The sequence below is a fragment of the Hypomesus nipponensis genome, chromosome 10 (assembly GCF_054491055.1).
Source record: "Hypomesus nipponensis isolate SF chromosome 10, ASM5449105v1, whole genome shotgun sequence".
In the NCBI taxonomy this organism is placed as follows: Eukaryota; Metazoa; Chordata; class Actinopteri; order Osmeriformes; family Osmeridae; genus Hypomesus; species Hypomesus nipponensis.
This window is the reverse complement of record NC_140370.1, coordinates 13,661,862-13,677,421: the sequence shown is the minus strand read 5'-3', so window position 1 is coordinate 13,677,421 and position 15,560 is coordinate 13,661,862. Positions and strand designations below refer to the sequence as shown.

The 15,560-nt window shown below is 45.3% G+C and overlaps 1 protein-coding gene across 2 annotated transcripts in view; it reads left to right on the top strand.

Annotated features, from left to right (window-relative positions):
* astn1 (astrotactin 1) overlaps positions 1-15,560 on the top strand; it is a 105,104-nt gene that overhangs the window by 78,989 nt on the left and 10,555 nt on the right. For both annotated transcript variants that reach the window (XM_084706683.1, XM_084706684.1), the window contains 3 exons: positions 9,828-10,096; positions 10,488-10,621; positions 10,946-11,097. In XM_084706683.1, the coding sequence (XP_084562809.1) occupies positions 9,828-10,096; positions 10,488-10,621; positions 10,946-11,097 (555 nt within the window). The remainder of the gene's footprint in view (positions 1-9,827; positions 10,097-10,487; positions 10,622-10,945; positions 11,098-15,560) is intronic.

Genomic DNA, 15,560 nt, shown 5'->3' with positions numbered 1-15,560 from the left:
TATGAGCATGAGCAAAATGCATTTACGGTGTCTTCTAAGGTAAATTAGAGATGCAAGTGAATGAGTATTAATTAGCTATGAGTTCAAACTAAGGAGAAAGGAAATGACTATGTGATGTGCCATCATCCTTAGCTAACAAGAATGCTAATACCTATACCAGTTCTAATTTGGGAGCTTTGAGGTTTGTTTCATTGTGCACCTTGCATTTACAACCCCCTCCCTCTCTGTCTCTCTCTCTCTTCTTCTCTCTGTCTCCCTCCCTCTCTCTCTCTCTGTCGCTCTCTCTCTTGCTCTACTGTAATAAAAAAGTGATTAGCACTTTTTCGTGGCATTAGAGACACCAGAGCCTTTGGGCGGTGTGTTCCACTATAATTTCTTTGTTAATTGCGTCTCTGGGGAAGCGAGGGGAGAGAGAGCCGGGGGGAGGGCTGCCACACTCACACACTGGCCCTGTTTTGGGTCTCTATCCCTTTCCCAGCCTCTTCTTCTCCCACCTTTACTATAGTCACCGGCTCGCTTGCTCTCTCCCTCCTCCTTCTCTCGCTCGCTCGCTCGCTCCCTCTCGCTCGCTCCCTTTCTCGCTCGCTCCATCTTCCCTAGCTCGCTCCTTCCTCCCTCTCTCGCTCACTCCCTCTCTCGCTCGCTCGCTCCCCCCCACTCGCTCGCTCCCTCCTCCCCCTCTCTCCTCTCCTCCCTCAGACAGGAACATGTACATGAGGGGAGACTGAGCTCCTCTCAGCCAGCTCACCAGCTCCATGATTTATGGCACAAGACACATGAGGAATCTTTAAACAGATACAGCGCCCATCATGAGGTGAAAATATGCTGCGAGGCAGTAATCGTCTTCCTTTCCCCCCTGGGGAAGAAAGAGGCCAAGTAATATTGGCCCCGGCCCACGCAGATGGAAACAGGTTCTGGCATGTCGCTATTGATCTGTGACAGAGCTGCTGACAGACAGATGGACAGATGTGTGGAGACTGGTGGGAGGAAGGGAGGTGGACACTTCCCACCTTTAAATTGGGTCAGAGGCTGACCGTTGCCTGGCTCTGGCGGCGCGTCTCGCAGGGCGCTTCAGAAGTGACGAGGTCTTCGGTTGGAGCTCGAGGAGAACTGACAGCGTACGAATGCGATATCATAGCACGCGCGATAGCCGGCGCGTGTAGCCTCACGCGAGAGGTTTCCGCACGGCTGTTCCCGCTCTCTCGTGTCTCCCGGGGCCAAATCAAGCGTTTGGATTGTGCGCACGGTGTGTACGCACACGTCCGCGCGTGTTCCGCCAGCTCGGAGAGGGATGACATTTATCGTTGGCGCGTGGGAGGAAAGATCAGTGCGACTCAAACCCGGGTCTCCGTGATAGGTGGTGGTCGTCACAGCATCGGTGGAAGGAGAGGTGGTGGTGGCGGGGGAGGGGGAGGGGAGAGAGGGGGGAAAGGGCACGGCTCTTCATCCGGCTTGACGGTGTTCCGGGGAGGGAGAGCAGGTTGTGCACATCTCTGTGCGAGGCGCCGACCCATGACTGAACCCGGCCCCACAGGGGGGCTGGTGGGGCCGCTCTTCCGTATCAGCGCCGCTCCACGGCCCGACCCGGGTGACCCCTGGACGCCGCGGCGTCCCGCTCTCCCACCGTGCAACCCCCAACCCCCGTCCCACTGAGACGCCAGGCGTCACGGCAACAGCGCGTTAGGAGACCACTGGATGACATTAGGAGAAGTCTTTTGATTTTTCGAGCAGGTGAACTTGTTGACCTTGTCAAAGAGAACCCCCCCCACACACACACACACATGTGTGAGATACAGAATAAAACCAAGGCGTGGAGAAGATGTGCCTATAGGGTATGACGACTGCCAGAAAGAATTGTGAGATAAACTGTGGCAACAGCAAAGATGAGGAAATACATAGATGCTAGGGTAAACATGATCAGAATGTTATCATGGCCATCCACTTCACCATTGTTGTCTCGCCAGATATTGTATACCCACACAAAAACAGCTACAGTGCAATACAGGAGTTGGTCTCGGGGCACAGAGAGCAGAGCAGGCTAACCTAATGTCCTGTCATACTCTATACGATTGTACTTCAAGTATAACTGAAGTGACTGCTGCCAACGCAGTTCCATGATTACCAGGCGAGACTCATCTCTTTTCTCCACGCTTAAGTGGAAAGTTTCAGCCCAAAACTCGGTGATGTATGGGTCCTCTCCAAGATCAGAGTGATTGGACGAAGCATGAAGGCAGGCGGGAAGATGGACATTTCCATTGGACTACAGGGGAGGCAGGGTTCGCAAGGTTCAATGCTCAGTGCTCTGATGTATTCGCTCCATAGAGCAGCAAAGAGCCTTTGCCCCTGAGAAGCAGCCAGGTGGAGGGGAGATGCCAGCCAAGTGTGGGGCAGAGACAGGAAAGTTCCAGCCCCAGTCTGGAGATCTTGGCTCTCAGATAGACCCTCTGCTCCAGGACTCCAGTCGATCGAGGGCAGATACCAGTGCGCTGGTAAATACTACATCATAGGTACAATTAGATCTTGGTGTCCACTAGATGGCAAATTGATATGTGATCCCTGTCAGGTGTAAAAAGTGGAGATACCCCTTCTGTTGCTGTACAGCAATAACATGAACATTCAAAATGCCTGATTACATTTAGTCATTTAGCAGACGCGCTTATCCAGAGCGACTTACTTATTATGCTGCTTACTTGATTATGCTGTAGCCCTCAAAATAAAGTGCTGACATTTTGAACATAAACTGTATTTGTTAACATAGCTTCTTATTGAATGGAGCTTTATTGCTCATAAGAGGGTCCTCTTCTTCCGTCGTGTGTTCCTCCCTGTGTCTCTTGAGGGTTAGACATTGACTGGGGACCCATCAGAGACCTCCTGGCGCTCTGTAAGGTAGGGATTGACAATAATATTGTTTTTAACTGTGTCAAATAAGATATTGTTAATCGTAGAATGCTCCCCATGTCGACAATATTCAATGTGTTTTTAACATACTATTTATATTGTATTGTATATGGTGAAGATTGTACATTTCTGTACAAGTGTTCCTTGTATGCGTTTAGATTTTTTTCAATAAATCAACTACTACTACTACCTAATCGCATTGATGAACGACTGGCAGCTCCCGCATAAAAGTGTGAGTACGAAAAGTGTCTGTGGGGCCTGGAAACTAAGAAGTCGGTTAACCATCAGATCCTTCTAATAGAATATACATACATTAGTCATGATTGTCTTCACAAATCTTGTCAGGTATGAGCGCCAGCGTTTATGTCCTTTAAATTGAATTTGTACTGAAAGGAGAGTTTGTCATCATTATCCAACATGGAGCTGCAATCAGGTTTGGTTAGAGAGTATGTGATGGGGCTTTTCACACCTTTCCTTAGATGCTTGATTGAAAACAAGGTTGGCAACTTCACCGTTTCACACTCGATAGAACTTGCTAATGACAAATCGGCCGAGAGAAAACTAAAATAAAAACTTTGAAGAAAAAAAATCTTTACAGTCACTCAGACTGAATGGAACCACAGCAACACCAAAGTATCTCTTTGATCTCACATTAGAAAACGAATGATGACACCTAGGGTGGTGATTCACTGTGTGTGTGTGCGTGTGTGTGAGTGTGTGGTGGTGTTGAGAGAGTGGTCTGTTTTTGCTGATGAAGATTGATTGATCTGAGTTCTAAAGTGTCAGTTTGCACATCGACAGGGGGTAAACAGGCCTGTAACTATTGATCCTGGCTGCCCAGGGTGAAGTGGCACAAGCAGCATCTGGCCTCGGAATTTTAAGCAGCCTGCAAATTTGTTCTGAGTATGTCTTGGGGCTCCACTGTGTGCACAGCCTTGGCAGCCATGTTTACAAACACAACATCTAAGGGCGTTGTGTTGCTATTGACGCGCTAATGTGTATTCACGTTTTGGGATGCACCTGCGCATTGCTGTATAAACTGAGACTGAATGGAAACACGCAGTTTTATCGTCTCTTTTAGATTCCAGAATGCAGCCCGGTTGTCTTGACAAGTGTTCCGTCTTATGTGTGTGTGTGTGCGCGTGTATGTGAGTGTGCGACCACCCGTGAGTCAGAGACCTCCAGAATAAATTTCTCCCCGGACCAACCACAGTTAATTTTGGGTCCTATCAGTTGCCTTTGATAGATATTAATCGACTTTTCCCCTTGCTCCTCCCTGACCCAAAGAGCGGCTCAGATGTCAGGTGGTAATTACAGGGCTACTTTTTTTTATCTGCTTAATTACTGATATTTCCTGCCTTATTGATTGGTCTTGAGGAGAATGTGATTTTTCGCCGTCAGCCGGGCCAGCTCCTGTGGTGAGCAGCACACTCAGAAATGTGACCCGGGTCTTATTTATAACCACAAAGAGCTTAGCCAGGCAAATGGAGAGTGGCGAACACACCGCCACCCGCTGCTTGGCTGATGTAGAGGAGCGACGATAGGAGTGGAAGGGGCATGGGAGCTCGAGAGGAGAGTGATTTCCAAGTCCACAACTACATACAGGAACTGCACTTGCGGAAATTCATAAAAGGGAAGGCTGGATTTTGGGGGCGTCCTAGCATTTGTGTGATGGTGTGGGTGTGTGTGTGTGTGTGTGTGTGTGTGTGTCTGCACTTGTTTTCTATCACACCAGCTTGTGTGTGTCAAGCCCTAGTGAAGATTGAGGACGAGTGCTGGTCGGTTGCTATGTCAACACGGGGTGACCTGGTGGTGCGTTTGACAGAATGGGGTCTTCAAACGGGGACCTTATGTAGCAGTCATCGCTTGGCCTCCATTACTCATTTTGGAGGTCAGGACTGATGCGGACCTTTGTGAGTCCTATTTTATCATTAATCTTTCACCTGTGCAGGTTTCCCTTCTCCCTCGGCAGAGTAGCAGACATCACCATCAGCCAACAGTACATGAACACCATGGTCAACTGTCATCCTTCTGTTTCGGTTCATTTTTACATCACCTGTACAATGCAATCCTGAAACATTTCAAAACGATTCTGTTTTGTGTCTTTTTGAGGTCCTGACACGACCTATCTCTAAATTGTGAATTACATTATGAAATTACATCATAATGTCATAGTGAGATCAAATTGTGTTTGTTTTAAACTTGCCTTATAGAAGTATATGATGAAAGTTAATATTGTGGTCTGCTGCACTGAATGTACCCTTGTTAAGATTCATCTTGTCACTATGACACCAAGATGGTAGGAGAGTATATCAACACCTAAAACCCTTTTAATGAAAAGTGAGAAAGGCATTTCCACAATTCCAAACAATTCCTCTGTGAACTTTGCACAAATTCTCTCTGTCTTAGCCAGGGAACATGTTTTAATAATTCAATATTGCTTTTTTCTCTGTGTGCTGTGAACATTTTAACAAAAAAACATATATCCTGTGGCTGTAAGTCAGGTCAAGAATGTTTTGTTTGTTCCAGAAGATGAAGAACTAGTGAAGATGATATTTTTGTCTCTTACTGTAACCCCCCTCGATCGAAAGTCATCCTTCCTTCTATGCTGTCTCCTACAGTACTTCACATGACTAGACTCCTCAATACGGATTTTTGCTCTGGGCCTGCAATATAAGATTTCTTTGACTTGCAGGTATTATTTTCTTTCGATTTTTTAAAATATATATATATATATACACAGTGCACTTTTCCACTTAATTAGGGGAAGTAAAGCCGTTTGGATTTCTACCGCAGTACCATATTGTATGCGTGAAGGTCACTGTGTCCACTAAAAGTGTAAGTGATAGTAGCACAGGTGAGGGAATGGGCTGTGTCTGTCTATATAATCTGTCTGTGAAGAGAATGCCAGCTGCTAAACCCACGAGGACAGATAAGGCCTCCAACTGCACTCCACTGGCTGGAGAGAAAAATGAAATAAAAGCTCTCTTCTGTCCAGAGTCCAGACCTGCCTCATCTCCCAGGGCTACTAGCACCGTGTTCAAAACATTTGATTAGACTGTAGCACTGTTGCTATGGGCCTCTGCAATGATCCTCTCAGCTTGCCATGAAATGGATGCCTCTGGTCTAGATTTCAGGCAGACAAGCCCCAGTACGGTTTAATATCATATTACATTCAGAGGGAGTCAAATTGATCTGATATTCATAAAAAAACATTGCTTCCTCACCCTTTAACGGTCAGATGGCTCTCCCCATGTGCTGGATTCCTCTCCCCTGTGAACCTGTAAGACACCAGCTGGGAAATAAAAGCTGGGAATATCCAAACAGTATCATAAATGCCGCTCAATTTCAAGCTTAAAGCCAGCTGTGTGTTATATCAGCATCTCTGAGTACACCGTAGACCCATTCTGAAATGTATATTGTGCACTTCCAGTAGTCTTCCATCTTCCAATTGTTCCAACTGCTTCCAACTGTTATCTCCATCTTTGACAATCCTTTGGCTTTAAGGTTTGTTTCTCAAGCCCAGCGAATGAACGGGTATCCATTGAGGGGTATAACATTGTTTGTTCATATCCTGTATGTATAAGACCGTGTTAGTTACTGTAAATAGTATCTTTGTGAACTCAAAGTGTAGATTCCATGTCCATTTACACAGTGTGGAAACAGCCGCAGCTGTAATCTCAATTGGAGAGGAAGAACCTTTCGTAAATGGCCTTCAATTCAAGCCCTGACAAACACTCAGTCTGGTATACCATGCTGAGAGGTCGAGAGCGCACGGTGGCGTTGGGATTTGGAGCATCGGCCAAACTCACCCTAGCCTCTTTCTAAGTCCATGAACAAGACGTCCACAGGCCGGCCCAATCAACGGTAAATAAATGCTGGTGCTCCCGCCTTGTGTGCCATGGCCCAGTGTTCCATTAGGGTCTGGAGAAGCCTGTCAGTTAAGCCTCTGCACGGGGCCCCATGGCTAAAGTGCAGGGATAAATCAGCCTGCCGGAGATTGAAGGACTGGCTGACTGGCCTAGAGAGGTTAGGTGGTGTAAAGTCAAGGCTTAGTATTAGCATGTAAACACCTCGTTCAGGTTTACGACAGCGGCTGTCAGGTCATCTATATTGCTTGTATACTGTGGGAGCCTCTCTTTCTCTCTTGCTCTCTCTCTCTTGCTCTCTCTCTGTCTCTTTCTCTTTGTTTGTCGTTGTCTCTCTGCGTCTCTCGCTCACACAGAACCCTTCAGTGGGACTGGGAGAGCATGCATGGTTTTATTGCAATTTTCTTAGCTGAGTGTAGGGGCTAGCATGGCGTGCCATTGTGAATTATCTGGTACAAGCAGCATCTGCCTGAGAAGATTTGGCTGTCAAAGGGATTTGTTTAAGAGCTCAAACGTATTCAGTTCCTGGGATTCTGTTTCGACTGTGCTAGATATACCCTGCACACCACGCTCTGCTAAAGCATGTGTCACTGTTCTCTTTATCAAACCAAAAAATTAATACAAAATTTTCAAACTCTTAAAACAATTTCCACACCAACCATGATAGTGTGATAGTCGGTATCATATTGATACTCTGTGAATTTGGTGTTCTTTTGTTAGCCGGAAACCACGATTAAACTGTATTTTACAAGATTCCTGCCCAATTTCAAACCCAACGATTCTCTGCTTTTCTAGCTGCAGTACAACAGACCCTACAGAGATATATAATTGGTTTTTCATTCCTCACTGGTGTGTGTCTACCCAGTGACACCATAGCATCACCTAGTGGTGATGGCCAAGCGGAAGTGCATATCTGTATGGGAGGTGGAGAAAGGCACCATGGTTACATTTTACAGTCTTTTTTTCTTCTTCTTCTTTCTACTGGTTCAAAAGAATCCCTCAAATTTTCACCTTCGCAGCATCTAGTAATTGGCACCAATCTGGAAATGGAAAACCTCCAGCAATGCGACTTCAATCTAACTTGTTGTTCCTTTTTGAAAGGACTGCTGAGGATGGAACCTGAAGATGACAGTATAATTGTCAGGAAGAGAGAGAGAGAGAGAGAGAGAGAGAGGGGGAGGGGGGCAAGTCCAAAACGAATGAGATTTAATGGGATGTTTTCTCTGTTCTTAGAAAGTGCTTTGTCTTTGCCGCATTTCACTTGTTATTCGCTAGATTTTCCTTATAACTGTCTTGTTTCAGAGTACATCTCATATGTCAAAACAAATTGATGCAAGTGTAGGTGAACGTGTGCACGTTTGTGTGTGTTTGTCTGTGTGTTGTGTACTGTGTGCGTGTGTGTGTGGAGGAGGGTGGGAAGACTGAATGACATTTACACTAATTCCCCATAAATTCTGTACCACAAGGGACAGTAAACAATGTTCCCCATATCGTCCAGACACTGATCTTCCTAGCTATCGCACCACTACTCCCCAGTACATCATAGCATGCGAGGCTATCCTTCCAACTCTCTCTGTCCTTAACAGTGACATGGTTACAGCCTGGCAGCCTCGTCAAAATGGCAGAGCGTGACCTGAGTCGCTTATACTGGCATGTTGGACATGGACTGTGGATTCCCTTTGATAATTAAGGCTGTGTCACAGCCTGCACTCTCTGTATCTCTCTCTCTCTCACTCCTTCAGGGCAGAGAATGTTCCAGATCAGAGGTCCAGCTTTTACGCCACAGTGATGTGTCCTTCTGGTAGATTATCCATTTGCATACGTGCCATGATTAGCTGGGCTCCAGTTAATCAGCAGTATATATATATATATATATATATATATATATATATATATATATATATATTCATGTCACGATTGCCTGATCTCCAGTCCATTAGCAGAATTTGCATCCGTGTTCCCGGATTATAAGAGAGCGTTCAGCTGACCCAGCCAGAGTTCCAGCATTGTGTGTGTCATTCACCTCAAGGGCACTTCATCATCGTGTGGGAATGTGTCTGGGAATAGCGATAGACAAACCTGTCATCTGTCATTGTATCTGATCATGGAAGGGGGAATTTACTGTTGGAGCTGCTACTTGAGAGCTCATTGAGGGCTCAAGGCTTGAAACGCACATAATGATCTGTCTGTGTGCTCACCGACTTGATCTGGGTTGATTGATTGAGTGAGTGAAGTGCTCTTGTTCATTCATAAGCACAGGCGCATGTTTAATTTGCCTCTACTGTGGCACGAGTATGTCGTAAAAGTTTAAGGAATGTCTTGTGTGCGTGTGTGTCAGTGTGTGTATGTGTCTCCACGCGGGTGTGTGTGTGTGTGAGTGTGCAAGTGTTTTTGTTGTTGTGTGGCCACGTGTGTGTGTGTGTGTCCATGTGTACGGTGTGTGTTTCCGAAGCCATGTCGTATTTCATCAAAGCGAACTCCATGACAAGTTATCCCCTAATTGGCTGTTGGGCTTTCAAATTGCCTGTGCATGCTTACGACTCAACACTATGACGGACTAGTAATGCAGAGCTTTTTTCAAAGACAAAGTAAGAAAGCTTTGTGTTTAACTCAAGTCTTCCTTCAGAGATGGCTTTGAAGCGAGGACTGCTTTGAGTACATTAGATGAGGCACCGTAATGAATGGAGCATGATGCAGTGCCGGGTTGTAACATAAATTGATACCTTTTTTTCGTGATAGACGGCATAACTTAAGTAAATATTTTGAGTGCACAGATGTCAACATTGTGCTGAAGCCTTAATTGGGTAAAAAACATTCGGTAACTTAACAATAACAATCGCTGGGGTTTCAAACTTTTCACAGACAAGATATCTTCATCATACTGCTACTAGTAGTATATTAACACTACTATGATATAGATTATATACATACATACATATATATATATATATGCCTACCCTACCAGTTAAACCAATACTCACCTCACTAACCCTCTCCTCAGTGCTCCTCCCATGAGGGAGCCCTACTCTGCAGTAACCCCTCCACCTCCTCCTCTTCCAGGCAACTCTCCGTCGGAGGAGTCGGAGGAGCGGGACAAGGAGCCGCGCACGCTGACCTACCCGGCCTACATCGCTAGCCTGCTGGACACGGGCGCCAAGCGTCTGGCTGCAGGGGTGCGTATGGAGTGCAGTAGCCAGGGACAGTGCCCGCGCTCCTGCCACCTGTGTCACATGAGCCCCGGGCCCGGGCGGCCCACAGAGCCAGTCCTGCTGCAGATCACCAAAGCTGGCCCGCTCTACGAACTGGTCTCCAACAACGAGACTTACCAGGTACGATGGTGTCGAGCCGTGATTCGAGTGAACACTGGAAGCTTTTCCTCTCAAAGGTTGGCAGCTCAATGATCAAACACAGTTTACCGACACCTCTCTAACACACCATATCTTAACACCTCGCCAACATAGGCTATACATTATGTTGTAAAACAAGCAGTGTGAGACAACATCAATATGCCCGGGAGTAGAAGACCAAGCAGCTAATAACCCCACACAGAGAGAAAGAGAGAGAGAGAGACAGAGAGAGATAGAGAGAGAGAGAAGCAGAGAGGCAGAGAGAGACAGAGAGAGACAGAGAGAGAGAGAATACTCTATTGATGCCTGCCTTCCCCATATGGTATCGACAGTATTTTAATTCCTATCCTCTCCTCCGCCCTCCCCCTCTCAGTCTCTGATGGAGGCCATGATGAGTATCCTGTGGTGTTCTGGGAAAGGTGACGTCATTGACGACTGGTGTCGTTGCGACTCTGTTGCCTTCGGTACTGACGGACTGCCCATGTGCGCCCCTCTCCCGCAACCCAAGTGAGTCCAACGTGTCTGGTTGCTGTTGTTATTTGGGAGGCCGCAGGGGGTGAAGGCTGAACAGGAGCAACAGAACGGGCGGGAGGGCGGGCTAGCGGTAGGAAGTCATTGTCGGGAGGAACAATCAAATGTGCACCTGCTGTGTAGATACCAGGTTCTAACCAGGAAGTAACTTCAGTTCTGTCAAGCTTGGGCAGATATTGAGCTGCATGCAGAGGAGTAGGAATATCCTGGGCAGCCATTTTGAGAGAAAAGTCACACATTGAGTATGAGTCAAATAAGAAGAGCCCTTTACCTGAGGGTGTGTGTGTGTTTCTCTCTCAGGCTTAGGCTTTCCCACTCTTATGAGCCCAGCAGCTCATTGGTCATCATGGAATGGAATCATACAGAGCCACCAATCGGGGTACGCATCGTTGATTACGTCATCAGCCAGGAGAAAGTGACAGAGAGGATGGAGCACTCGAGGGTAGAGACAGGTATGTTCCATATTATTCTTACAGTACATCAGTACAACCGTGTTTAGCATGTTTACTTTGTTCAGCAATCTCTGATTTTTGAATGGTACATCTTCAATATTAAGATGTAGTTTTGTTTACAACCACAAGATGGTGGTCAATGACTGTGGTCCTAATGTTAACATGCTTGGACTACTTGCTTCTAACATGCAGCCGAGAGAAGCATTTCTGTCCTGGAGTTGAAAGTTTATTTAATCCCAGCATTGGGTATTTTAACAAAAATTGTGAATGGGTGTAACGTAGAGTAGATCTCAAAGAATGAAATGCCAGCTTCATCATGCACTCTCAGTGTCATCGTGTACATTGTCATCATTAGCACTACAGGGTTTTCCCTTTGAAGCAGGTTAACGCATTTATAGTCTGCTTCATCACAGTCCTTCATCATTCTGGAACCTATACATACACCTATACGTCTGTTTGAACTCAGGGCCCCCATACAGGAGTAAAGATGTTGTTAGTATAAAGAAAGACATACAATGAATAGCTCAGTTCTCCTGCACAGTAGGGTAACGTGTTTCACGAGTGAGGCCCATTAGATGTGGATTACATTCCGCAACAGCATCACATCCCTACTGTTAAAATGATCCCCTGTTTGGAGAACCGAGATCTGGTTTTGATCAAGGCATGAATAATATATTTTTGGGTAAACAATTGTACATAGGTCCCAGGAAAATGTATACTGTATACTAACGATATATATATATATATATATATATATATATATATATCTCTCTCTCTCTCTATATATATATATATATATATATATATATATATATATATATATAGAGAGAGAGAGAGAGAGAGAGAGAGAGAGAGAGAGATCTATATATAGAGAGATATATATTATCATTATTTTTGTTATTCTGTTTTTATTACACGTTTTTTAATTTATTATTTTACGATTTTATTTAACTGTACACAATCTGGAACTATGAGGGTTTTAAAGTTTCCACGTTTGATTGACTTCTTAAAGGAAATACACCTTGAACATAAAAGCAAGCTGTCGTGGCTTCACTTCAGTATGCTGTAGGGTTTTGAGACCACCTAGAGAGGGAGAGCTCTCTGGAAGGCTTGTAGAGAGGTGTGGTTCTGATTTAAACTCTCAGTCGCCCGACTGCCTGTCTGTCAGATTAAACATGTGTTGAATAAACCTCAGATGAACGCAATGCAACTTCACAGATCCGCCCTGGGCCTCCTTTTCTCACTGTTCTCTAGCTCACTAAGTCTGGCTGGTTCTTCGGCCAACGACTAAGTTATTATGTAAAACATACCTCTGCGGCTGGGAGCCATGTGTGGGAATCACTCCTCCTAGAGAGAATGTTATCATTTGGATGTGTGAATTATTCTTTCCTCTCTTCTTCTCAATGGTGAAGGTAAAATACTGTACCACAGGACCACATTTTAATCAACCCCATTGATTTAATTCATTTGTTAAAGATACCGGGGATTATAGACGATTAAAACTGGGACCAACAATCTGACAACTGCTCATCTAAATATTTATGTAAATTGCTGTGACTCAGCCAAGCGTTGGGAGACACCTATTCATCCTTGATGGATGATCCCCATAAAGCATATACAAATCTCTCCAAAGGTCTCATAGGTTTAGGGGTTTTGTTTATGGCTTCCCTTAGTCTAGTTTGAAAAGTCAATCCCCTACATGGAAGAACCAAAAGTCAGGTTAGATTAAGTCCAAATGTGGCATTGTGAAAACGTGATGATTGATGAGGAAACACTATCACACAGGGTAGGACATACGAGGAGCCAGGACTGCTTTCCCCCCACCCCTCAGTCTTGCTGTGGACACCAACCCTTCATCTCTGCTAGGGCTGGATTTGAATACAACTCAAAACAGCTTCTTTGCCGTGTTTACTGAAAAGATCTGATCAGGTTCCATGGAACGTCAAATAAGACCAGGACAACATTTCTCACCCGTTTTCAGTTTCTGGGGATAATAACAAACACATGAACAATCTCTCTGGTCTGAGAGACGTGGACAACATTCTGCTTTGTTTACTCGAAAACAAATGTGGGGGCCTGTCATTGTAAAAGTTGTGTACCTGTCATTGTAAAAGTCGTGTACCTGTCATTGTAAAAGTCGTGTACCTGTCACTGTAAAGGTGTGTTGTTGTCGTGGTACTGTACGGTCCCTCCTGTAGCTTACAGTGATTACATAAGCTTCTAGCAGTAGGTCTTTTCAAAATATCAGTGTATCATGGCTAATGATTGTAACCTGGTTGCTGTGACAGAGGCTGTTTGTGTGCTAATCTCCCAACGTAATGGGATACAAGCACACAACTTGACATCATAGTCCCCTCGCCCAGATGTGGAAGCGGACTGAATCGGAAGTCTGCTTTCAGTCATCACACCCGGCCCAGCCAGAGTGGCTGCCTAAACAAACAACCGGCCCCGCCAGAGTGATGTCAGCACTTTGATCACCCAATAATGGCTGGGTTTACTCAGGGGTCAGTGGGACATGACATCCAATCCATAAACAGATTACTCACAGCCATGTGGCTGAGGCTGGGGTGTGCCACACTAACTCTCTTCCTCCCCTGTTAAAATGGTGACATTACCAGCGGATAGAGGGGGGGGGAGTGCCTGAAGGTGGAAGACAAGGTTTCATACCAGAGGAATGTTTCCACCCAGCGCCTCGCCTCAACGATGATGTCACCGCCTCATGTGTTGGGCGGGGTCAGGTGCTGAGGGCAGGTGCATTACGGAAGCTGGCAGCAGCCCTGGATGGACTCAGAGACCCACACATGGTCGGAGAGAACACCCTCCAGCTGGGTGAACCGCAGCCACCTGGACACGGCCAAACTCAGACAGGTCTCTTCAAACATCATAAAAGCACTGTCTCGATCCATCATGTGGAGTCGGGGGGCTAAGGCCTTTATTGAGGCAGACAGTGTTATGACACAAAGTATGGTCATGGATCTATAAATTTAACTTGTGAAAATGAAGTGTGTCTGGCTGGGCCTCGCCTCTCGGCTTTTAAGTCCAGTCTGGTGATTTGGTGTTTGCCATCCTTGGGGTTTGCCATCCTTAAAGCGTGGCTCAGATGAGGGGAGGCCCACGTGTACTGTAGCCTGTGCCCCATCTGTGTTCTGGGGCGATGGCCACTCTCTAGATCATTTTACACCACAAAAACAAACATGCTCATACCAGACACAGGGCAAGGAAATGAATTACTCAGAAATCCGGTTCCAAATTGTTGTAACTAAATATGCCAATTATGTGTGTTGAAAGGAGTAGTCTGATTAATTTCATAGTCCTGTTTTTGTATGGTATTTGACTGTTGTTTTTGTTATTTGTGTGTATAAATGAGGAGCCGATCTATTCGTATGTTCTGCTATAAGCAATGGTTATTCAACTGAATCTATATTCAGAATTTTGCTTTCTCATGCACCCCATTTGAGTGACTACTGTGCCATTATACCATTATGTTGGCTAACTTCCTTAGTGCTATAAGGTTTTCACCTAAATTTGTTTTGCAAATCTAGATTCCACATTGAAGCACGCAATCTCCAACTGCTATCAATTTGGACAAATATTGAAGTGTGCGTTTTTGCTGATAATTTAACACAATTCTGAGGCAATAATCTAAGGCAATGCTGTACAAATTATACCTGTAAGCAGCTTGATGACGCAAATGGCAAAATAGGGGTGAGTATCAAAGGCAGTTTTGTGAGAAAGTACACGCAGGTTGAAGTGTTCTTTCTCTCTTTCTTCTAGCACTTTCTTAAAATGACACTTCCACCTTCTCCACTTGTACAATTAAGCTTTTATTTCCTCTTGTTGCTCTAAAAAGACAATAATTTCCATGTGGAATATCAAGGATGTTAATCATTCATCAAGTGCCAAGAAGCAACATTCGACAAACTTTTGTTGTCCATCTCTTGCGTTTTGTTCATCAAAGTAGACAACAAGGTCCAGATGTTATTTGTTGAGTGTTTGCACTGCTGCCAAGTCTGCTGGTTGCATAGACGTTTGCTGCTTTAATAGAACTGGTAAAATTCCTAGCAGTTTGGACAAGGGCTAAGTTCCGTGATGTATTACGGAGCTTTAAGGTTTAGATGTTTACCTGTTTATGAACAAAAGAGCCTCTGTCTGTCTTTCTTCCTCTCCCTCTCACTGTTTTATCAGGAAGAACAGTTCATCAGGTTCAGAGCCCGGGCTTCTGTAGAAACACGCGTCTGTTTCGGTGTCGTAGCAACTCAGATTTGTGTTAAGAATAAAGGCGGCATTGCAGGCCTGGATTAAAGCAAATCCCATGTGGAAACTGTTGTTCCCTAGATCAAGACTACTGGCACATTGTGTCAAGGGATTTAGTGAGGCTGTCGACACTTTAGGAAGACTTAGGAAGAGAGAGTTCTGCTAAGTTATCAATATACAAGTCTCTACCTACAGTCGTAGCTACAAAC